The sequence below is a fragment of the Cervus elaphus genome, chromosome 6 (assembly GCF_910594005.1).
Source record: "Cervus elaphus chromosome 6, mCerEla1.1, whole genome shotgun sequence".
Lineage (NCBI taxonomy): Eukaryota > Metazoa > Chordata > Mammalia > Artiodactyla > Cervidae > Cervus > Cervus elaphus.
Genome location: NC_057820.1, coordinates 23,374,842 through 23,399,575, shown reverse-complemented (window position 1 = coordinate 23,399,575; position 24,734 = coordinate 23,374,842). Strand labels below are relative to the sequence as shown.

Here is a 24,734-nt window from a genome sequence, read left to right as displayed (position 1 = left end):
CCTGAATATTCATTGGAAGGACTGATGCTGAAGCTGATGCTCTAATACTTTGGCCACTTGATGCAAAGAAACGACTCAATGGAAATACCCTGATGCTGGGAAAGATTGAGAGCAGGAAGAGAAGGGGGCAACAGAGGATGGGATGGTTGGATGGCATCACCGATTCAATGAACATGAGTTTGAACAAACTCTGGGAGATAGTGAAGGAGAGGGTAACCTGGTGTGCTGCAGTCCATGGGGTTGCAAAAAGTCTGACATGATTAAGTGACTGAACAACAAACAACCTCTGGAAGAATCTAGGAGAGCAGAGCAGTACCATGGAGCTTGCTGAGGTTCAGTATGGACTATTACGGGACCTAAGGCACTGGCTGGTTCTGCTCAGTTCTCAAAGAGTTCTTGGAGTTATCCATCCTGACCTGTGAGGACAACAGTGAAATCTACTAGCACTCTTCTGTGGGATTCACCTAAGATGCTGACACTAATCTGCAGATTCTAATGGTTAAGTTATTCAAGCATACCTCCTTCCACTGTTCATCGTATATTCTTGTTTCCTGTGTGCATTGCATCTCACTGATAAGACTGTGAGCCCCACTGGAAACTCAATGTCTGTTTCTTTAACAGCTATGGAGTGACTGAGCATGTGCACACACTCACACACACATGCGCGCACACTTGGGACCTTGCCCTCTGTTCAGTAATTTCTCTGTAAATGTTGAGTGTGTGGCAGGACGAGGGAAGCTTGACGTTCTCAGGAGAATGTTTGCTTTTGCATGTCTCTGTTGTATAATGTTAATATGTCCAGCCAGACCTTGCGGGGCAGCAATTTAATTCTCTTGCCATTAGTCAAACAAACAGTAGCTGGGATGGGTGTTAAGCTGAACTATCTCCGGTGCACCATTCAAGCCATACTTCCCATCTGTGGGTCATCAGCAGCCTGCCCTTTTATTGCGACGGGTCCCCTAATTCTCTTTTCAGTCCCTTTCATCTCATCATTGTTCTCGAAGGCACAGCTCTGTAAATCACACAGAGGCCTTTCAACTTCCCTTGCATTTTGTTTAATTCAGCCAATTGACTAGTACTGTCAGCTAATTGGAGTGGAAATGTAAAATGAAAGCTGTATTATTCAGCTGCCAAGTCTCTTCACTTGGCAGGGAGTGGGTGATGCTGGTAATTGTACCAGAAGTGTAATTGCCTCGAGTTCTGCTTCTGGATTTAACAGTGAACCCTGGGAGAGTCTTCCTTGGAGACACTCGATACCTGCTTCTCTTCAGTGCCTTCCTGGCAAACGGTGAGGCTTGAAGCAAATCTAATCAAGCATCCTTGTGTCGTTAGAGAATACAACCACTGTGTATTTTGCTGACTGTGGGAGTGCATTGCTTGGTCTAAGTACTTAGTCAATATGTCATTCCCATTAGAACTGGCAGTTAATTTCCTCCTGATTTGAAATGGGGGTAGGATCCATGTTTCCAGAGGTGAAGAGGTGAACCTCTATGCCAGTCGTGGTCTGTGCCAGGGTGTTCTTGGGAACAGTAGATGATGAAGAACAGAAGCCCATTTTGTAAGCTGTTTATGAATAAGGGAAAGTTTACATGTGTGGAAAATGTTGAATACCTTAATGGAAAAATAAGGAAAGTAAAGTGTAGTTGATTAATTTAGCATTAAAGTTGATCATCGCAGTGCTTTTTGCTCAGCCAGTTTTGGTTTTTTTTTTCTTTGCCTTTCTTTTATGATTTAATTCACAGATCAAGTAACAGTGTGAACAGTATTTTAGGGTACATAATGCTGGCTCCAGCATCAGAGGACATATGGCACAGGTCACTTCGGTCCTTTCTATAACTGAACCCTGATCATGCAACAGACAATAGTAATTTTCCTCATTTAACCTACCTGGACAGAACTTCAGGATCTTCCTCCTATTTTAAATTGCTTTTTTTCCCACAGCTTATGTAAGTGATAAAACCTATTTACTGTCTCTGCCTTAGAAATGTAGAACATTTCCACTATGAACCCAGGAACTGGAAATGGTCGCAGCTAAGTAATTATTAAACTCTCCTCACTTGCCAAGATTAAGAATGTTGCTTTGAGCAGTGTTGTCTAGTACAGTTTTGTTGCCATAACATTATTATTTTATTATGCCATGTGGCTTTATAGAAAGCTTCCTAAAACATTGCCAGAGGAGAAACTGGTTTTGTTTCCTTAGAAGTTTCACATCTCAAGATGTGGAGAATAAGATTGCCGAGGGAAGGCTAGCTGCCTTGTTGGTCTCTGATTCCCTCCCTCCTCGAAATCCTTGCCAACTGCAAGGATGTGGTGGGGGTGGCAACAGCAGCCAAAGCCAATTAGATCTGTTGATCAGTTTTGCTCAAACCTGTTGAGAACTGTTCTCATCAGAACTATAATTTTTCAATTGAAAGACCTTGGTTTTTGAAACCAAGCAGGCTTGGCTTCAAAACCTGGCTTCATCAATTGTACAATTACTGACCAAATACTTTCTTTAAGTTTCTGGAATTTTTTTTTTTAATTTTTACTTATAAAACAAGAGCAGTAATAACTCATTTATAGGATCTTTGTGGGGATTAAATGTTATATGAATTCACAGATTTGTTGTTTCTAGTCGCTAAATCATAAATGACTCTGTCTGACCCCATGGACTGTAGCCAGCCAGGCTCCCTTGTCCATGGGATTTCCCAGGCAAGAATATTGGAGTGGGTGCCATTCCCTTCTCCAGGGGATCTTCCTGATCCAGGGATCGGACCTGCATTGCCAGGTGGATTCGTTACCACTGAGCCACCAGAGATTCCCTGGGTTTGATCCCTTGGTGAGAAAGATCCTGTGGAGAAGGAAATGGCAGCCCATTCCAGTATTCTTGCCTGAAGAATCCCGTGGACGGAGGAGTCTGGTGCTATAGTCCATGGGGCTGTAAAAGTGTTGGACATGACTTAGCGATTAAGCAACAAATACACACATATACATAATACACATGTAACATGTATTTTATAGGTATATACACACTATAGATGTGCATCTATAATATAAACATATATGGATACATACATATACATATATAATCAGTTTGGTCCAGTCATGTAGTTGTGTCTGACTCTTTGTGACCCCATGGACTGCAGCACGCCAGGCTTCCTTGTCTGTCACCAGTTCTCGGAACTTGCTCAAACTCATGTCCATCGAGTTGGTGATGCCCTCCAGCCATCTCATCCACTGTCATCTCTTTCTCTTCCTGCCTTCAGTCTTGTCCAACATTAGGGTCTTTTCCAAGGAGTCAGTTCTTTGCATTAGGTTGCCAAAGTATTGGAGCTTCAGTTTCGGCATCAGTCCTTCCAATGAATATTTGGGACTGATCTCTTTAGACTGACTGGCTGGATCTCTTTGCAGTCCCAGGACTCTCAAGAGTCTTCTCCAGTACCACAGTTCAAAAGCATCAATTCTTCGGCGCTCAGCTTTCTTTTTGGCCCAACTCTCACATCCATACATGACTACTGGAAAAACCATAGCTTTGACTAGACAGACCTTTGTCAGCAAAGTAATGTCTCTGCTTTTTAATATGCCTTCTAGATTTGTCATAGTTTTCATGCAAGGAGCAAGTGTCTTTTAATTTCATGGCTGCAGTCACCATCTGCAGTGATTTTGGAGCCCCCCAAAATAAAGTCTGTCCCTGTTTCCATCATTTCCCCATCTATTTGCCATGAAGTGATGGGACTGGATGCCATGATCTTCATTTGCTGAATGTTGACTTTTTAACCAACTTTTTCACTCTCTTCTTTCACTTTCATCAAGAGGCTCTTTAGTTCCTCTTCACTTTCTGCCATAAGGGTGGTGTCATCTGCATATCTGAGATTATTGATATTTCTCCCAGCAATGTTGATTCCAGCTTGTGCTTCATCCAGCCTGGCATTTCGCATGATGTACTCTGCATATAAGTTAAATAAGCAGGGTGACAATATACAGCCTTGATGTACTCCTTTCCCAATTTGGAACCAGTCTGTTGTTCCATGTCCCGTTCTAAATGTTGCTTCCTGACCTGCATACAGGTTTCTCAAGAGGCAGGTCAGGTGGTCTGGTATGCCCATCTCTTTCAGAATTTTCTACAGTTTATTGTGATCCACACAGTCAAAGGCTTTGGTGTAATCAATAGAGCAGAAGTAGATATTTTTCTGGAATTCTCTTGCTTTTTCTATGATCCAACAGATATTGAAAATTTGATCTATGGTTCCTCTGCCCTTTCTAAATCCAGTTTGAATATCTGGAAGTTCACGGTTCACGTACTGTTGAAACCTGGCTTGGAGAATTTTGAGCATTATTTTGCCAGTGTGTAAGATGAGTGCAATTGTGCAGTAGCTTAAACATTCTCTGGCATTGCCTTTGTTTGGGATGGAATGAAAACTGAACTTTTCCAGTCTTGTGTCCATTGCTGAATTTTTCAAATTTGCTGGCATATTGAGTATGACACTTTTAAGAGCATCATATTTTAAGATTTGAAATAGCTCAGCTGGAATTCCATCACCTCTGCTAGCTTTGTCCGTAGTGATGCTTCCTAAGGCCCACTTGGCTTCAGACTTCAGGATGTCTGGCTTTAGGTGAGTGGTCACACCATCGTATATATGTGGTATTTAGTTGCTTAGTAAGTAGTAACTTTGTGTACTGGACATTTTAAAGGGGGGTTTGAGAAATTGTACTCTGCATTAAGTTAAATAAGTTAAGTTAAATAAAGTTAAGTTAACTTTAAGTTAACATTAAGTTCAATAAATCAATTTTTTTTAAAAAAACATTTCTCTCTATGGTATCATATTTTGAAATGTTTGATTTCTAACTTGCTTGCACATAATGAAGAGTGGTAAGTATACTGATGAACTTGGTCATGAAACACACACAAGAGAGAAAAAATCCAACAACCAATGGGCTACTTTATAAATTCTGCACGGGGTATAGTGATGATTCCTTTGAGTAGCAGAGGTCATAGAGAGATTTATCTGGGTACAGGAAGGTCTAAAGTTGCAGAAGTGGAAGGCACTGCTCTACGCTGTAATTTCTGGGCACTGTGCCAAGAAATGCAAATGTTTTACCTAATTTATCCTCCTGGGTAGATTTTATTATCTTTATTCTTTTTATGTAAAAGGAAACTGAGGTTGAGTTGGGATAATTGTCTTGCTTAAGGTTTTGTAATTATTAAGGCAGAGAGCTGATTTCCAGCCCAGGATTTTTTGGTCCCAAAACTCATTTCTAGATTATGGATATATAGTCTGATCTCTGAATTTTATGGAAGAGGAATCTGAGACCCATGTAAGTTGCTTGTCTACTGTGCCCTTCTTGGTCAAAGAAGGTTCTGACTCTGTCTAGTGTTCTTTTTCTACACTAGGTTTTTTCTTCACTTCTTGTCTTTTGTTGTGTAGTTGTTTCAAATCTCTTGCTTCTTTGATTGTATTTCAAGTTCAAGGGCAAATATAAGGGACTGGGTTGTATTCTTCTGTCTCTGGTTTGGGCTATATTTTTTCCGTACTTGCATATTGTATCCGACAATGAAGAATCCCCAATAAGTTCTTGGTGAATTGAATTCTTAAAGGAATTAGTCTCTAAAATCTTATTTTGATTGACAAAGAAGTATAAATACATACAAATATACACATATCTGATGCCAGCAAATTTGGAAAACTCAGCAGTGGCCTCAGGGCTGAAAAAAATCAGTTTTCATTCTAATCCCAAAGAAGGGCCATGCCAAAGAATGTTCAGACTACCATACATTGTGCTCATTTCACATGCTAGTGAGGTAATGCTCAAAATCCTTCAAGCTAGGCTTCAACAATATGTGAATCAAGAACTTCTAGATGTACAATCTGGATTTAGAAAAGGCAGAGGAACCAGAGATCAAATTGCCATCATCCGCTGGATCATAGAAAAAGCAAGAAAATTCCAGAAAAACATCTACTTCTGCCTTGTTAAAACTTTGACTGTGTGGATCACAACAAACTGTGAAAAATTCTTCAAGAGATGGGAATACCAGACCACCTTACCTGACTCCTGCAAAACCTGTGTGCAGGTCAAGAAGCAACAGTTAGAACCAGACATGGAAAAACAGACTGGTTCCAAATAGGGAAAGGAGTATGTCAAGGCTGTATATTGTCACCCTGCTTATTTAACTTAATACAGAGTACATCATGCAACGTGCTGGGCTGGATGACTCACAAGCTGGAATCAAGATTGCCAGGAGAAATATCAATAACCTCAGATATCTAGAAGACACCACCCTACTGACAGAAAGCTAAGAGGAACTAAAGAGACTTTTGATGAAGGTGAAAGAGGAGAGTGAAAAAGCTGGCTTAAAACTCAATATTCAAAAAACTAAGATCATGGCATCCAGTTCCATCACTTCATGGCAAGTAGGTGGGAAAACGATGGAAACAGTGACAGACTTTATTTTCTTGGTCTCTAAAATCACTGCAGTTGGTGCCTACAGCCGTGAAATTAAAAGATTTCTGCTCCTTAGAAAAAAAGCTGTGACACCTGGAGAGTGTATTAAAAAGTAGAGACATCACTTTGCCAACAAAGGTCTGTATAGTCAAAGCTATGGTTTTTCCAGTAGTTATATACAAATGCAAGAATTGGATCATAAAGAAGGCTGAATGGTGAAGAATTGATACTTTTGAACTGTGATGCTGGAGAAGACTCTTAAGAATCCCTTGGACAGCAAGGTGATCAAACCAGTCAATCCTAAGGGAAATCAATCTTGAATATTTATTGGAAGGACTGATACTGAAGTGAAGCTCCAATACTCTGGGCACCTGATGTGAAGAGCTGATTCATTGGAAAAGACTCTGATATTGGGAAAGATTGAGGGCAGGAGGAGTAGGGGATGACAGAGGATGAGATGGTTGGATGGCATCACTGACCCAATGGACCTGAGTTTGAGGAAACTCCAGGAGATGGTGAAAGACAGGGAAGCCTGGCATGCTGCAGTCCATGGGGTTGCGAAGATTTGGACATGAGTGAGAGACTGAACAACAAGGATACATCAAGGCTGTATATTGTCACCCTGCTTATTTAACTTATATGCAGAGTACATCATGAGAAAGGCTGGGCTGGAGGAAGCACAAGCTGGAATCAAGATTGCCAGGGGAAATATCAATAACCTCAGATATGCAGATGACACCACTCTTATGGCAGAAAGTGAAGAAGAACTAAAAAGCCTCTTGATGAAAGTGAAAGAGGAGAGTGCAAAAGTTGGCTTAAAACTCAACATTCAGAAAACTAAGATCACGGCATCCAGTTCCATCACTTCATGGCAAATAGATGGTGAAACAGTGGAAAGAGTGGTTGACTTTATTTTTCTGGGCTCCAAAATTACTGCAGATGGTGATTGCAGCCATGAAATTAAAAGACACTTACTCCTTGGAAGGAAAGTTATGAACAACCTAGACAGCATTTTAAAAAGCAGAGATTAAAAGCAGAGATATTTGCCAACAAAGGTCCGTCTAGTCAAGGCTATGGTTTTTGCAGTGGTCATGTATGGGTGTGAGAGTTGGAGTATAAAGAAAGCTGAGTGCAGAAGAATTGATGCTTTTGAACTGTGGTGTTGGAGAAGACTCTTGAAGAGTCCCTGGGACTGCAGGGAGATTCAACCAGTTCATCCTAAAGGACATCAGTCCTGGGTGTTCATTGGAAGGACTATTGTTGAAGCTGAATCTCCAATACTTTGGCCACCTGATGCGCAGAGCTGACTCATTGGAGAAGACCCTGATGCTGGGAAAGATTGAGGGCAGGAGGAGAAGGGGACGAGAGAGAATGAGATGGTTGGATGGCATCACCGACTCAATGGACACGGTTTTGTGTGGACTCCGGGATTGGTGATGGACAGGGAGGCCTGGTGTTCTGCGGTTCATGGGGTTGCAAAGAGTCGGACACGACTGAGCGACTGAACTGAACTGAACTGAGAGACTGAACAACACAGATACATATCTACATATGGTGTTTTATTTTGGGAAATTCAGCTGATATTTTATAATAAAGGCTCTCGGTATTATTGTATCCACTGCTCTGTTTTTCACCCAATCTGACAGTCTTTATCCTTTAACATTTTTTGTCAATGTAATTGTTCATATGCTGTGTGCTTAGTCACTCAGTCATATCCAACTCTTTCCAACCCCATGGACTGTAACCCACCAGGCTCCTCTGTCCGTGGAATTCTCCAGGCAAGAATACTGGAGTGGGTTGCCATTACCTTCTTAGGTGATCTTCCCAACCCAGGGATCAAACGCAGGTTTCCCACCTTGCAGGCAGATTCTTTCCCATCTGAGCCACCAGGGAAGCCTGTAATTGCTCATAATTTAAGGTTTATATTTAATATTGCTATTTGTTTTCTATTTGTCACTTCTGTTCTTTTTTTTCTCTTTTTTTCTCTGTTTGTCTTTTGGATCTAATCCTTTTTGTGTATATCTAATTTCACATTAGTTTTTTAGTTATACATGCCTTATTTATTTAATGGTTATCCTAGAAATTACAGAATTACAGTAGTAATCATTTTATTTATCTCCTCCCAACTAATACTAGAACCTTGAAACATTTCAGCTTTATTTATTCCTCTACTATCTTGTTATTTTTATTAGGCATTTTAAACTTACATATATTTCAAATCTCACAAGATGTCAACATTTTGTTTTGTACAGTTATTTATTTAGATTGCTTGCATATTTGATGTTTTGATTACTGTAAGTTCCTTCTTACATTACTGTGTTTTCATCTAGAATCATTTTCTTGTTGTCTGCAGAATTTATTTAATATTTTCATTTCTTTAGTTTGAGTTTGTAGGTGACAAATTCTCACACATTTTATTAATTTAAAATATCTTTATCTCATTTTCATTGTTCAAGGATATTTTTGTTAGGTATACAGTTCTAAGTTGATGATTGTTTTGTTTCTTTCTTTAAATATTTGTTTTCTGCCTTTCACCTTTTTTTTTCTGGTGCAGAAGTTAGCTGTCAGTTTTAGTATTAATCTTTGAAATTAATTCCTCTCTGGCTTTGAAGATTATTCTTTATGAAAGCAATCTAAATGTCTTTTGATGAATGAATGGATAAAGATAATATAGCACATATAAATACAGCGAAATATTGTTCAGCTTTAAATAGGAAGGAAATTCTAAGTTTACAACAGTATGGATGAATCTGGAGGGCATTGTGTTATGTGAAATAAGCCACATGAGGAAAGACTGCATGATATTAACTATAGGCTAAATTTTTTTTTTTTTTTAAAGGCAAACTGGTAGAAACTTACAGTAGAAAGGTGGTTATCAAGACTGGGGTGGAGAAAGCAGGGACAAGTTGGAGGAAAAAATTTTTTTCTCTTTGCTGTGGAATTTTTGGAGTTTTACCCTGATGTTCTTAGGTGTTTTCTTTATGTGTATTCTACTTGATGTACATAGTACTTCTTGAATCTATGGCGTGATGTTTTTCTTCTGTTTGGAGAAATTCCTGGCTATTATTTCTTGAAAAGTTTGTTTCTGCCTATTTTCTGCTATTTCTTTCTCAGGACTCAGTTGCCCATATATCAAACCTTGTGTCATGTTCCTTGTGTCTCCCATACTCTTTTCCATGGTTTCCATACTTTTTGTTCTTAATGTGTCAGTTGGGGGTTTTTTATTACTTATCCTTCTGGTTGTGGTCATTGTTGTTTGTGGTTTTCTACTACTTATCCTTCTGGTTGTTGTTGTTATTGTTGTGTATGTGTGTGTGTGTTATATCCAGTCTGCAGTTAAGCAAAATTAATCTCATATGTTTGTTTTCTGTTTTGCAGTTTGAAATTAACTGTGCTTATAGATATTGGTTATCTGATGAAATATTCATAGGTTTTATAAAATCTCCAATATATGTTCTGATTGTCTTCTGTTATCTTCATTAAATTCTAAACAAAATAAACTAAAATCTTTGTTTGAGTTACATGTTAGTTAATTTCCTGGACAATACAGTGTATATTATTGGCACTCAATAAAGTCTTTATGTGTAAAACAGGAACAGTTGAAATATATTATCAGTTAACTATAAACAGATTTTTCATTGCTGTGAATGTTTTGTGGGACACTTGAAGTTCATGTGAAAGTGGGACAGTTTTCTAGGTGCTGAAATGTCTTGCTTATTACGAGACATCTGGAATTTATGATCCTTGTCTATTAAATGCCAGTAACACCCTAAACTTTATTCTTCAAAGCAAAATTTTAAATGCCTGTTGGGGTTGCATAGTCCCTGTTTAGCAGCATGCTCTACATTAAATCATGAGGCCGCTCACCAGTGTTGAAGTCTTTGAGTCAAGGCCTTGGCTGGGCCTGACAACAGACATTGTGGAATGTGGATTTACCTGGTGGAATGTGAGTGCCAGTACAACTCCCAACCATTTACTGGTTGGCCAGTTTAACTAGACCAACTGCCAAGAGACTAGCTCGAAGGAAAAGTTAGGGATGAAGGTTTTGCTGCATAGCTTCAAGTGCTATTATGCAGCTTTGGCATGCTGGAATACACCAGGCAGAAATAGAAGGACTCTTTTAGAACAAAAGTCTTGACGGAAACATAGGTCTAGAAGGCTGGATCTCAAATAGCACGCATTGAAATGGGCTGCTGCAGCCACAAGAGCAGCTTGGAGAGTGAAGTGCTATTGTCGGTGTGTTTGACTTTCAGCAATTACATCACAAAATTACTAGCGATTATTTAGATTTGAGAATATCTATCCATCCACCCATCCATCCATTCATTAACTCAGTCAGAATCATTATGAGTGCCTGCCATGTTTCAATCACTATGAGAATGCAAAGCTACCTCTGTGTAAAGAAATTATCCTCAATTTTGGGGAGGGAGATAGATGTAAACAACTAATTATAGAACAAATGAGAATGATCTAGTGGGGAGTGGAAGACAAAAAAATAAATAATTTTAATATGAGAGATAATGGTATAGCTATACTTTAATTTCATGTGCAAACATTTTGAATGTTTGATTTTTTTTTCTCCATTTGCTTTAGAAATAGGAAATAAAGTCTTTGAGAGTTGAATTGCTAGAGAGAATAAAAAAAGCAATTTCAAGCTTAAGCTATCCTAGATTCTCCCTAGTAACTGGATTACTTTGAGTGGAAATATGAGGCAGATTTTTTATTCACTATAGAACTTTCTGTGGTTAACCTCTCCAGGAATTTATGGGGGTTACTTTGCCACTGGAGTCCTCTTAGGTTGGGCTTTTACTGTAACAGGATTGTGTTAGAACAAATGGAAAGCTGGGGGTAAAAATAGAAGAGCTAAGCCTGTGTTTCCATTGCTTCAGAATTTGGAATGTGAAGCACATTCACTGGATATTTAACTTTATTCTATATTTTGAAGAGTATTTTGTTTGTATACTACTCTAGGAGTATAATTTCCACAACACTCTATAGAAGAATATTTTGTAAACATTTAAACTATAGGAAAGTAAACTTCCCCTTATCTTGGAAGCTGGAGGGATTTTCTAAATAAATCTCTAAGTGCTACAAGTATTCCATCACAGAAAATATTGTGGTCAACTGGTTAATATAGTGGCAAGTAATCAGACTCACAGCTGACATTTATTAAGTGCTTTTTATGCACTAGTCACTGTGCTAAGTAAGTACATTAGTTTATTTCATCTTCACTGTCACCCTATTGGGTCCAATTTTATCCTTAGTTTATATATTAGGAAATGGAAGCTCAAAAAAGCTAAACGATTTGTCTAAGTTCCCAAAGCTAGGAAGTAATTGAATCGGTATTTGAACCCAAGTTTATCCACTCTACCGTATTGGCTTCCCCAGTGGCAGTGGTAAAGGGTCTGCCTGCAATGTAGGAGATACAGGAAATGAGGGTTCGATCCCTGGGTCACGAAGATCACCTGGAGGATCCCACACCAGTATTCTTGCTGAGAAAATCACATGGACAGAAAAGCCTGGCAGGGGACTCCATAGAGCCACAAAGAGACACAACTGAGCATGCACTTAGCATGTTGGCATTGGTCCTTGAGTTGATATGCGGATAACTTGTATAACTTTGTGTCCATAGACCAAGGCTGTGGGTACAGATGTGGGTATGGTGGGGAAAATGGAAGCTTTAGAGTCAAATGGACATCGATTTAGATATAGGTAGAAATACCAGACCACCTGACCTGCCTCATGAGAAATCTGTATGCAAGTCAGGAAGCAACAGTTAGAACTGAACATGGAACAACAGACTAGTTCAAATAGGGAAAGGAGTACGTCAAGGCTGTATATTGTCACCCCACTTATTTAACTTCTATTCAGAGTATATCATGAGAAATGCTGGGTTGAATGAAGCACAAGCTGGAATCAAGATTGCCGGGAGAAATATCAATACCCTCAGATATGCAGATGACACCATCCTTATGGCAGAAAGTGAAGAACTAAAGAGACTCTTCATGGAAGTGAAAGAGGAGAGTGAAAAGGTTGGCTGAAAACTCAACATTCAGCAAATAAAGATCATGGCATCCCGTCCTATCACTTCATGGCAAATGGTTGGGGAAATGATGGAAACAAGGACAGACTTTATTTGGGGGAGCTCCAAAATCACTGTGGAAGGTGATTACAGCCATGAAATTAAAAGACACTTGCTCCTTGGGAGAAAAGTTATGACCAACATAGACAGCACATTAGAAAACAGAGACATTACTTTGCCAACAAAGGTCCGTCTAGTCAAAGCTATGGTTTTTCCAGTAGTCATGTATGGATGTGAGAGTTGGACCATAAAGAAAGCTGAGCACAGAAGAATTGATGCTTTTGAACTTTTGGTATTGGAGGAGACTCTTGAGAGTCCCTTGGACTGCAAGTAGATACAACCAGTCAATCTAAAGGAAATCAGTCCTGAATATTCACTGGAAAGACTGATGCTGAAGCTGAAATTCCAGTACTTTGGCCACCTGATGGGAAGAACTGCCTCATTTGAAAAGACCCTGATGCTGGGCAAGATTGAAGGCAGGAGGAGAAGGGGACGACAGAGGACGGGATGGTTGGATGGCATTAGCGACTCGATGGACATGAGTTTGAGTAAGCTCCGGGAGTTGGTGATGAACAGGGAAGCCTGGTGTGCTGCAGTCCATGGGGTTGCAAAGAGTTGGACATGACTGAGTGACTGAACTGACAGTCACTTAGAAGCTTTGGGAATATTACCTAGACTCTTGGACTCTTGGTTTCCTTATCTGTGAAATGGAGATGATGATAGTATGTATCTCAAAATATTTTGGGAAGACATGAAAGATGTGAACATGCCAAAACATCTGAAATCCAGAAGATGCCCTCTTTCTTATTTTTCTTTACTGTGCCAAAAGAACTTGGAGAAATAAGATTGGCTTTATGGAAGCAGGGGGAGCTTTGGGAACATGAGACAGGGAAATACTGACTTAGTTAAGGAGGCAGAGAAGGTCTCCTTGAAGAGGTGATGTTTCAGCTGAGACTTGGAGGATGTGTGAGAATTAGATGAAGAGGGGGTGGGAGTGTGCTGTTGGAGGCACAGGGGAGTCTGTTAGGCAGGTGCGTCACTTAACCTCGCAGTCCTTTCCCCTGAAAATTAGCAGCAGCGCCGTAGTTTATCTCATCTTATTGGCCTATTAAAGTGAGAAAGTGCAGGAGTGATTTGAAATGGTAAGACTACTCTCTAGTATCTATCTATCTATACACACACTATGTACATAAAATAAGGCATGTATAGGTACATGCTAAGTCACTTCAGTTGTGTTCAACTCTGACTCTATGGACTGCAGCCTGCCAGGCTCCTCTGTCCCTGGGATTCTCCAGGTAAGAATACTGGAGTGGGTTGCCATGCCCTCCTCCAGGGGATCTTCCCAACCCAGGGATCAAACCTGCGTCTCTTACGTCAACTTGCATTGGCAGGTGCGTTCTTTACCACTGGAGCTACCTGGGAAGCCCCCAAATAAGGCATATATATATATATATATATATATATATATATATATGTAATAATTATGTATATGTAATATATATAATAAATATGTATATATAATAAATCATTAATTGTTATTAATATTACATGATAACAGTACAGCGTAGAAGAAAAAAGGATGGATTTGAATCCCAGATCCACCCATTACTAGATGAGTTCTGGACAATCCACTCAGCCTTTTCACACCTTGTTCCATCAATGAAAAAGTAGTGTAGTGATGCTTTGTCCACGAGATGCTGGGAGGGCCCCTGAGATGCTGAGTGTGTGGGAGATCTGGAGAAGTACTGGCCCGTGGTAGTAGCTTGTTCCCTTCCCTTTCCTTTCTTTTCTGCTCCTCCACCAGTGCTAGCTCACTACTCTAAGAAGATATATGTACAAGAACATGATGGTAACTTGCTGTGCCTTTCAGGGTTTCGTGTCAGCCGACTGAACAAAGACATTTGCAGTTATATAAAGAAGCTACCTTTTCATCTGTGGTTCATGACATTGTTCCTGTATCTAAGTTGATCTTCTTATGATTGATTCCTTCAACTTTATCATTTTAAGACAACAGCAGGAGGAGATCAGGTACAAGCTAATCACTCCAGAACGCCACAGTGTGAAACTACTTCAGTCCTTGATGTGCAGAACAAACTCCATAAGGGTGTATTGTGTGGAGCAAGGCTTCCCTCGTGGCTCAATGGCAAAGAACACACCTGTCAATTCAGGAGATGTAGATCTAATCCCTGGGCCGGGAAGATCCTCTAGAGAAGGAAATGGTAACCCACTCCAGTATTCTTGCCTGGGAAATCCCATGGACAGAGGAGCCTAGTACATTTCAGTCCATGGGGGTCACAAAAGAGTTGGACATGACTTAGACCCTAAACAATAACAGCAGATTTTAAAAATAGGTCTCAAACAGGAAGGGGATCACCATTTTCTGTTTTGTTTGCCTTTGGCTTGTGTTTGTTCTTCCTGCAAGGGGGGAATTTAATGTAAATACAAGGACTCTTAACTTTTCTTACCAATAAGTGTCCTCTGCTCCCTTTTATTTGGGGGTGGATAAAGAGTTTCACATGAACTTAAAAATGAGACCAAATGAAAAAGGCATTGTTTATCTAAGCTGTCTGAGGAAGGGCACTTGGGGAAAGAATTGAACTCTGAAATAACCTTATGAAAGTTATTGATTCGTTTCTTTATGGTTCCTTGACAAACAGGAACCATTTATTCTGTGTCCGAACTGGAGCTGGGTCAAAGAACCCTTACATATGGATTATCTTTCCTGAAAACCAGACTTGTCAGGAAAATGAACTTCCAGAAATGGAGACAGGAGGCCCAGTGGAATATTGCAGTCCTTTCATGGCACTCAAGGACAAATAGAGAGACAGTTTTTTAAAATCTTACTGAATACAAGAAGAAATGTTTGATAATAACACAAAGGTTTAGGTAAATGGCTCACTCTTAGGTATTTGTTGGGTGCTTTTATTTAACTCCCTTCCCCCCATGCCAGTTCAGCTTCAAAATTCGGTTGCTTTCTACCTATCATTTGTAGAGAAAAGGGTACCATATTTTTGTTTTTTTCTCTTATATTTTGAAATTAACTTTAAAAGATCACACAAGTTACATATATTTTGCTATTGAAATAACAAAAAGTATGGATAAGGATAAAGGAAAGAGACAAAAAATCACCAAGAATCCTGTGACCATGCACAGAAATATATTTTAATTATAAAAACACATTATATTCTGCTTACTATTTTGTAACTTGAAAGCACAACTTTGGGGTTATTTTATTCCTCCTTTCTCATTTTTGGCCTAACAAGCCAAGGAGATTTAAAATGAGATGAATAAATCAATAGTTAAAATAGGGTTATTATAACATTCAGATAAAAAAATTATGTCGACAGTTGATAAACTATTATAGAATATCATAAATAATGTTTCCCCAGCAATCTGAGTACTCAGAGGGATGTAGTCATTGTTTATTTTTAGCATTAAACAAATATTTATAAATACTTAACCAAGTGAAATAGTTGTTGTTGTTTTTTTGAAGCACCTTGCTATCACTTCAACATGTCTGGGGGAGGAGGCACTGTATATCTGCAAGAACACTTTATTCACTTATTATTAGAAATATTAAAAGCCATTTAGGTTGCTTTTTAGGTTTGTCATAATCTAATCCTTTAATCTACATTCTAGTGAAAAACTATTTTAAGACTATTTCTTTTGCAGAGTGTGTTAGATTGGAAGAGAGGATTATAAAGCGACAGAATTGCAATGGTAACATGGAAAATCTGTAAAATTTACTTTACAGTGTTATTTCTTTGGACTTTATGGCTTTATCCAGTTTTAGTGATTGAGGAACTCTAGTATCCCTTTCTTCATAAAGCAATTTTATGGTACTATAGGAATTGATTCCTAAAGTTTTAGACCTGAAAAATATATGGCTATCTATCTAGGCCTTGGTAAAGGGCTCATTTTGTTTAAAATTAACCATAAATTATAGACTCTATGAGGACATTAATATAAGGAAGTTTTTTGAAAATGCCTAGATGAAGAAAATTTTTCTTTGTCGTTTGAAAGTGAAAGTTGCTCAGTCATGTCCAGCTTTTTGCTACCTCATAGACTGTGGCCTGCCAGGCTCCTCTGTCCATGGAATTCTCCAGGCAAGATTACTGGAGTGGATTGCTATTCCCTTCGCTAGGGCATCTTCCCAACCCAGAGATCAAACCCGGGTCTCCTGTGTTGCAGGCGGATTCTTTACCATCTGAGCCACTAGGGAAGTCTTTGTAGTTTGGTTTCAGTGAACTAATAAGCTTCAACATTATGGGGGTTTTGTAGTGAATGTCATTTAAATATTGTTTTCTCAAGACCTCTCATCCTAACTGGGATATCTCAAATCATGGGGAAAGAAATTTTCTTCAGGATAAGTAAGTATTCAAGGTTGTTCACTAATGAAGTCAGCCGACACTCAGTAATTGTGCTCAGTGGAGGGGCTATACACAGAGGAATAAAGCTAGCTCTCCTTCCTGGAAGTGGCATACTGGAGGGAACTCAGATCTGTGAACAAATTCAGGAATGCTCCCTGGGCCCAGAAATTTAGTTTTTAATTAACATATTGAAAAGTCATGTTTCTGCAAATGAAAATGAAAAAATATTCCATGTTTTTAGGACATTCTATTTAGAGTTGAGTGAGCTAGGCCCAGTGATTGAAAGCTGTTAAAAGGTATAATGGACTATTCTGGAGTCTAGGGTCACTGAGGAAGTAGTTGAGGTGTGGGGAAGAACTTAATGCCTGGTGTAAGAATGGAGGGAGTTTTAGAGCCACCCTGGGTTGAAGCGAGTACCTGGAACTGGTGTGATCATCTGAGGTCTGAGTGAAAAGGAAGATGGGTTCATGGTTACACATGCTTTTCCAATGACCTAAGTGGTCTTGAAAATGCAATCTATGGATTCATTCATTTCTTCTAATGCAACATTTCTGGGTCTTTCCAGTGAAAGTAAAAGTTGCTCAGTCATGTCCGACTCGTTGCAATTCCTTGGACTATATAGTCCCTAGAATTCTCTAGGCCAGAATACTGGAGTGGGCAGCCATTCCCTTCTCCAGGGGATCTTCCCAACCCAGGGATCGAACCCAGGTGCAGATTCTTTACCAGCTGAACCTCAAGGGAAGCCCTTTCAAAGCTTGGGTGCTAATTAAATAACAGCTTCACTCTGCTTTGCCTGTGTAGGCTGTAGTGGGAAGACGGGAAAGACAGGGTCCTGAGAGGAATATTTTCACTCCAAGAAAAGGAAGTGTTTAGAAAGATACTTGCTGAATGCCTATGACATCACAGGAAGAATTTGGAATAACAATAAATTGCATTAAAAGTAAATAATGGGCCTTTGATAAGTTCCAGGCACTGTTCAAATCTCTTTAAGCACATGTCTCATCTGATCTTTTCACACAGCCTATGGGTTTAGTTCTTTATCTACTTTACAGATGAGGAACCTGGGACACAGAAACCTTGATAAAATGGACTCACTGTTAATGACTGGTGACACCAGGATTCAAATCCAGTAGCCTGATTTCAGAGACTGAGTTCTTAGGTCTCAGACAGCTTTGTGAACTTGAGCAAATTGCTCAATCTCTCACGCCTTGTTTCCTCATGTGGGAATAGTCATGATAATTGCAGCGCCAGCTTCATAGGGTTGTTGTTCCTGTAAGAATTTCACGAAGCGCTGATGCACGCTGGCTTCCCTCTCTGCTGGGCTCAGCCCTCTCCGATGATGGCAGAGGCCAGGAAGGTGATCGAGGCCAGCCTTCTCCAGCGCCGCAAGTGCCTTCTCCTAACAACACTTCCTGTCAGCACAGCATACGTGATCAATAAACAGCAGCTGCTGACTTCATGAAGTTGTCATTTTTATTTCGTCTGTATCCTGAAGCCGATACTATTTTCTTATATCAACAGGGAACATATATTACATTGTGCTTGAGAATGAATTTTCCCCCCCCCCCTCACCTATTTGTCCTTGCTTTTTGGGTTAAGAGTAGACTGTGGTTGGCACACAATTGTCATTTCAGAAGAATGTGCTTTAACATAAAGAGGAAGAAATTCAGAGGTGTTCCAAGTCAGGTTCCAGTATGCATTTGCTTTAATTCAAGTTTCTCATGAATTAGGCACTGGAAATGTCATCTCACTTCAGATAGGTTTGTAGTTCTTATATCACTTGGAGTTTGAAGCACATTCCCTAAAAGCTTATACATTTAGCATTTCTGAACACAAAGGACGACTTCACTTTTCCTTGAGACTGTTGTGCACAATCCATGTGAGTCTGTACCAGTGCTGGTATCTCAGACATGGTCCTTCAGAGAAACAGAACGAATAGGAAGCATATATTTTAGGTTGACCAAAAAGTTCGTCTGGGTTTTTTCCATAAGATATTATGGCCAACCATATGTATATGTATGGGGGTGGGGAGAGGGAGAGAAAGAGAGAGGGGAAAATGGAGGAATTTATTTTAAGGAATTGACTCATGTGATTGTGGGGACTGGCAAGTTTGAAGCCTGTAGCGCAGGCCAACAGGCTAGAAACTCAGGCAGAATTTCTGTGATACAGTCTTGAGGCTGAAATCTTTCTTCTTCAGGAAATCTTGCTTTTCTCAGAGCTTTCAGTTGATTGGATGAGGTTCATCCACATTGTTGAGGGTGATCTCTTTTGCTTAACTGATTATAAATGTTAATTACATCTATGAAATACCTTCACAGCAACATCTAGGCTTGTATTTGACCAAACAGCTGGGTACCATGGTCTAGCCAAGTTGACACAGAAGTTAGCTGTCACATTTGGTGTCTGCCTTTGTGTGATAGCATCTTTTACCAGCACCCATGCTTTTCCCAGCTCATCCCAGTTCAGGTTAGTGCCAATAGTCTGTGACTCTGTCAAGAGTTTAGAAGTTTCCCTTACTTCTCTCCAATGTATTTGAGTAATACTTCAGTTATTGGAGGACAAGAGGATGAGGAAGTATAGAAAGGAGGACAAAACCTTCACTAAGCGACTCGTGCACAGTGAACATTTGGTTTAGAAAGACCTCCAGCGTGCCGGGCCCAGAACAGTGCCCGCTGTGGGGTGCTCACAGTCTGGTCCGGGCAGGGTAACAGGAATTTGTGAGTTCAGTAAAAGTGTAGCAATATGTGCAGAAGACAGTGGGCTTCCAGAGAAGCCATGAGGAGTCACACCCGAGTGGAGGCTGCAGTGCATAGGCTTAAGGCTTAGGAAATGATTCACTCTGAGGTTGAGGCTTGAAGAAGTGCGTTGGTTTGCAAGCTGTCTTTGGGAGAGTCAAGGAGAAGAGGGAAGCAGGAAGAAGATAAGCTGTGAGGCCAGAAGAAAGGAGGCTGGGGCTGTCCGATGGCTTGACCATCTAGCGTGGACAGATAGAAGTCTCAGAGCTGTCAGATTTGCTGAGGCTAGGGCGACAGGCAAGGGCCCGGTGATGGGAGACGTCTCCACTTTGTCCCATCAGAGGTAAAGGTGAGCCATGGAATAGATGAGTGTGAGCAGATGTAGTACCAAAGAACTGGGAAGTGAAGTGTGAGGTGCTCAAAGTACCCAGTGGCAAAAGCTGCTCTTAGGAAGCTGGTTAGTGCTAGTCCAAGCGTCATTTTCCTCTGGATACACTCTGATGGTTTCTGCTAGTTAGCAGCACAGAGAAACCTCAAGTCAGGGAGCAGCTTGTCCTCCTGGGATTTCAGTCCAATCGATTGTTTTTACTCTGGAAATCGACAGCTCTCTGCTGCATGCCCTTGTCTCTGGTTACGTGGGTTGACTGTGGTGAAATGGATTAGGCTGCTTTTATAGCTTCTCGGGGTTTAATCAGGACCCAGCAAGCTCTGCATGTGCCTATGACTTTCCTTTGCCTTTGAGATGTTCAGGCCGTGGGGCTGTTGATGGCGCCACTTCTGTATGCTCCCACCTTGACTGATCAGGTTTTAACTCAGAGCTTATGCTTCTTCGCAGGATGCCACCATTTGGAAGCCGGATTCATGCCAGAACTGCCGTTGCCATGGTGATATCGTTATCTGCAAACCCGCTGTTTGCAGAAACCCTCAGTGTGCCTTTGAGAAGGTATGGTGTCCTAATTGTTTTCTAAATGTAAAGCTGGATGTTTGCATTTTTTCGGTCATCTGGTTTTGACATTTATCACAACCTCTAATTACAAAGTTTATGGAATACAGTTTTAGCATATCATTTCTAAGAATGTCTTAATTTCTGTGTGTTGGACATTTACTCTGAATGAGGCACTCAAGGTTAAAACTTAAAGGTCTTACAGTGTTACCCCATTTAAAGTGTTATCCCATTTGAAGTTCTGTGGAGTAGATATATATATATCCCCACTTTACAGAAATGAAAGTGTAGCCTGGAGATTTTAGGGAGCTTAATATGATTATGCAGTTAAGAAGGTGCTGTCCAGAGATCTTCCCTGGATCTGACACTTGCCATAGCTACTGCTACTAGCCACACCATTTTACAAGCCACTGAATGCATTGCAAGTCAGGATTGACTTCTCGAAGATGATTTTCTAAAGATATTGTTTATTGTGCAACTGACTGTATCATTGGACTACCTAGGATCATAGGGTAGACTTTAATCAAGAAATCTGCTGGTGTCTAACCAAATGTGTGTGGGATATTTCCTCATTTCTCCTTTATTAAATTGCTTTATTTTTACTTTTTGACTATACATCTATTCTGTTGGAATTTTTCTCCCTGGGTACTGATTCTCTTCTTTTTAAAGTAAATCTGCTTACAAACAACAAAAAATTTTAAGCTTCAAATTTGAACATTGGAAACTCCCTGGAGAAGACCAATTATTTTCTTTAAAAAGCTTTCTGTCAGTTTCACAAGCACAGTTTATTTTTCTAGAGTTTTCCCTCCCAACCCCATAATAATTATTCTTGAGTCTTTATGTCATCTAATGCTAAGAAAGTTCTGTTTGTTTCTAATATTGGAGTGAAGTTTCTGTATCCCTTTAATAGTATTCCTAGATCTCTTCTTGGCTATATTTCTGAGAAGCTGAGTGTACATTAAATGTTGGTAAATTTGGTAGTATTTCTATTTTATGGAGTAAGTACTCCTAAAAGATCTCCATTTTGCTCACTGAGTAACTCATGTCAGAATTTGAGCTGGTTTTATACGGGCCATGAAGACATGCCCTCCTCCACTTCATGTGACTAAGTATGGTTTCATGGAAGAAGCCTTGAATTGAATGTTGGAAGACATAGACGGTGCTGCTGAAACCTGGATATGTTCTCTACCACGGGTCAACAGACTAAACCTGGCCCGCCGCCTTTTTTTGTTTTGCCCTGTGAGCAAAGAATGGTTTTTACCTTTTTAAATGGTTGGAACAAACCAACTGAAGAGTATTTTGTGATGTGAAATTTATATGAAATCAATTTTCAGTATCCATAAATAAAGTTTTATTGAAACACAGGCACACTCATTTATTTAAGTATTATCTATAGCCAGCTGCTTTTGTCCTACAATGACAGTTATGTAGTTGGGGTATAGACCTTATGTGACCCCCAAAGGCTAAAATATATCTGGCCCTTGACAGAAAACATTTCTGACCCTTGTTCTGTACCAAGCATGATTTTGTCCCTTCCTAATTTGCTCATCTCGTGAGTTTTCACAGCAAATGGCAACTCCTTTCTTTCCATTGCTCAGGTCAGAAAATGTAGCGTCATCCTCCCCATGTTCTCTTACATCCCATATCCAGTATACTAGCAGATTCCCAGCTTTTCCTTCATAAAACAGTGTGTTTCAGATGCAACTTCTTTGCTTTTACTTTGGTTTTCCTTATTGTCATTTTTTGCCTGTATTCTTCCAGTGGCCTCTTCACTTGTTTCACTGTTTTTGTACTGGCCTTTTTCACTGTAATCTAGATATAGCAGTCGGGGTGGGGGGCGGATCCTATTAAAATTTAAGTCAGATCATGTTGCTTTTCTCCTTAAGTCCCTCCAATAGCTTTCAATGGCTTCTCTTCTCACTTTGAGTAACTCCTCACAGTGTCCTGTAAAGTGTTGCTGTTGTTGTTTGGTCGTTAAGTCAAGTCCAAGCCTTTGCGACCCATGGACTGTAGCCTGTCCAGGAGATGTTCTAGGCAAGAAGACTGGAGTGGGTTATCCTTTCCTTCTCCAGGGAATCTTGCTGACCCAGAGACTGAATCCAGAGAAGCTGCATTGGCAGTCAGATTCTTTACCACTGAGCCACCAGCAAAGCCAACCTTCCGATCAATTGATTCCTCTCCTTGCTCTTTCTGCTTCAGGCACCAAGCCTGCTTGCTATTCCCTGGATTTGTCCAGGGAATGCTTCTGCCAGGCATGCTTCTACCATCAAGGCCTTTGTGCTCTGCTCTTCTCCCTGAAATTCTATCTGGGTCTTCTCAGGTGGCTCAGTGGCAAAGAATCCCCCTACAACGAGGGAGACCTGAGTTCGATCCCTGGGTCAGGAAGATCCCCTGGAGAAGGAAATGGCAACCCACTCCAGTATTCTTACCTGGAGAATTCCATGGACAGAGGAATCTGGTGGGCTATAGTCAATGGGGTCACAGTAGGGTCAAACAAAATTTAGTGACTAAATATCCATCTGTCTATCTATCATGTATTTATCTATTTTAATCCTTTACTTTCTCTAAGTCTTGCCTGAATACCATTCTATTTGAAATTGAAGTTCTTCACTCCCTACCACATATTTCCTATTTCTTTTCCATGCTTTATTTTTCTTCTTGGCACTAACTACTGTCTGGACATACTCTATATTTTACTGAGAGTTCTTGTTTGCTGTCTCTTTTATTTGCTGTGTATCCTCAGCACCTACAATTGCACTTGACACATGGTAGGCACAAAATAAATATCTTTTGACTGACTGAATGAATGAATGAGAGATGAAGCTAGAGAGTTGGTAAGTTCAAGGTCATGGAGAGCTTTGTACGCTGTACTGTTGAGCTTGGAATTTTATTTTTAAGTTGGTAGAATACTAATGAAGGTTTTAAGGCATGTGGGTAGGATGGCCCACTTTACTTTTTGAAAAATCTTTCTGGTTTTTCAAAGATAATGCATAATATTGGAGATAAGGAGATCAGTACAAAGGTTGTGAGAATAATCCAGATGAAAGGGTGAGTACCTGAATCAGAGCACTGGTAGTGTAGGAGTCAAGAGGAAAGGGCAGGGCCTGCCCTGGAAGTCCAGTGGCTAAGACTTCATGCTCCCAGTGCAGGGGGCCTGGGTTTGATCCCTGATCAAGGAACTAAGATTCCACATGCAATAACTAAAGATCATGTGTGCTGCAACCAAGACTCAGTGCAGCCAAATAAATAATAAAAAGAGGAAAGGGTAGATTTGATAAGTATTTAAGGAAGAAATTAGCAGAACTGAATGAAGTAGGAGGGTGAGAGAAAGGAAAAGGAAAGATGACTCTCATATTTATGAGTTGATGACTAATTGGTTAGCAGAGCCACAAACTGATATTGAGAATATAGGAAGAAAAGAATATAGAAGAAAAGAGAATATATAGAGAATATAGAAGAAAAGAATCCCATCTGGGAACAAAATGATAATTTCAGTTTGGACACATTGAGTTTGAAGTGTTCATGGAAGAGAAAGGTAGGTATGTCCAAAAGGCAGTGGGATATGTGACTATAAAGCTCAGAGGAGAAGCATGTACTATGCTCAGTCATGTCTGACTTTTTGCAGCCCCACGGTCTGTATCCCTCCATGCATGGAATTTTCCAGGCAAGAATACTGGAGCAAGTTGCCATTTCCTACTCCAGGGGATCCTCCTGACCCAGGGACCAAACTCACATCTCCTGGGTCTCCTGCATTGGCAGGTGGATTCTTTACCACTAACATGACCTGGGAAGCCCAGAGTTGGAGATATAATGTGGGTATCAGTAGCAGGAACACAGGAGTGCAAACCTTTAGGATGAGCAAGCTCATCCAAAGAGATTGTGTGAAAAAAGAATAGAAAACCAAAGACAGGATTGGATAGCACAGTCATTAAAGGGAAGATGAACCTAAGAGGAGAAACTTAGGAAGATTAAGAAGAGATGATCAGAGAGGTAAAGGGTAAGAAATAGTCAGAAGAGAGAAGAATGTTGTGATAGCTAGGAGAATAGAGTGTTTCCAGAAGGAGTTTATATCAACAGTGTTGATCCCATGACAGAGAGTAAGTGTGAGGAAATTTAATATGTTTTATTGAATTTTGCAACCTGTTCGCCACTGTGCTCCCACTGAAGTTGGTGTCAATGAAGTG

General features: G+C 40.1%; 1 protein-coding gene across 3 annotated transcripts in view; it reads left to right on the top strand.

The window, feature by feature from the left end:
• FRAS1 (Fraser extracellular matrix complex subunit 1) overlaps positions 1 to 24,734 on the top strand; it is a 502,305-nt gene that overhangs the window by 165,582 nt on the left and 311,989 nt on the right. For 2 of the 3 annotated variants that reach the window (XM_043906392.1, XM_043906393.1), the window contains one exon: positions 20,443 to 20,550. In XM_043906392.1, coding sequence (XP_043762327.1) covers positions 20,443 to 20,550 — 108 coding nt within the window. Of the gene's footprint in view, positions 1 to 1,269; positions 1,289 to 20,442; positions 20,551 to 24,734 lie in introns of those variants that run through there. The other variant, XM_043906394.1, reaches the window with a different exon arrangement.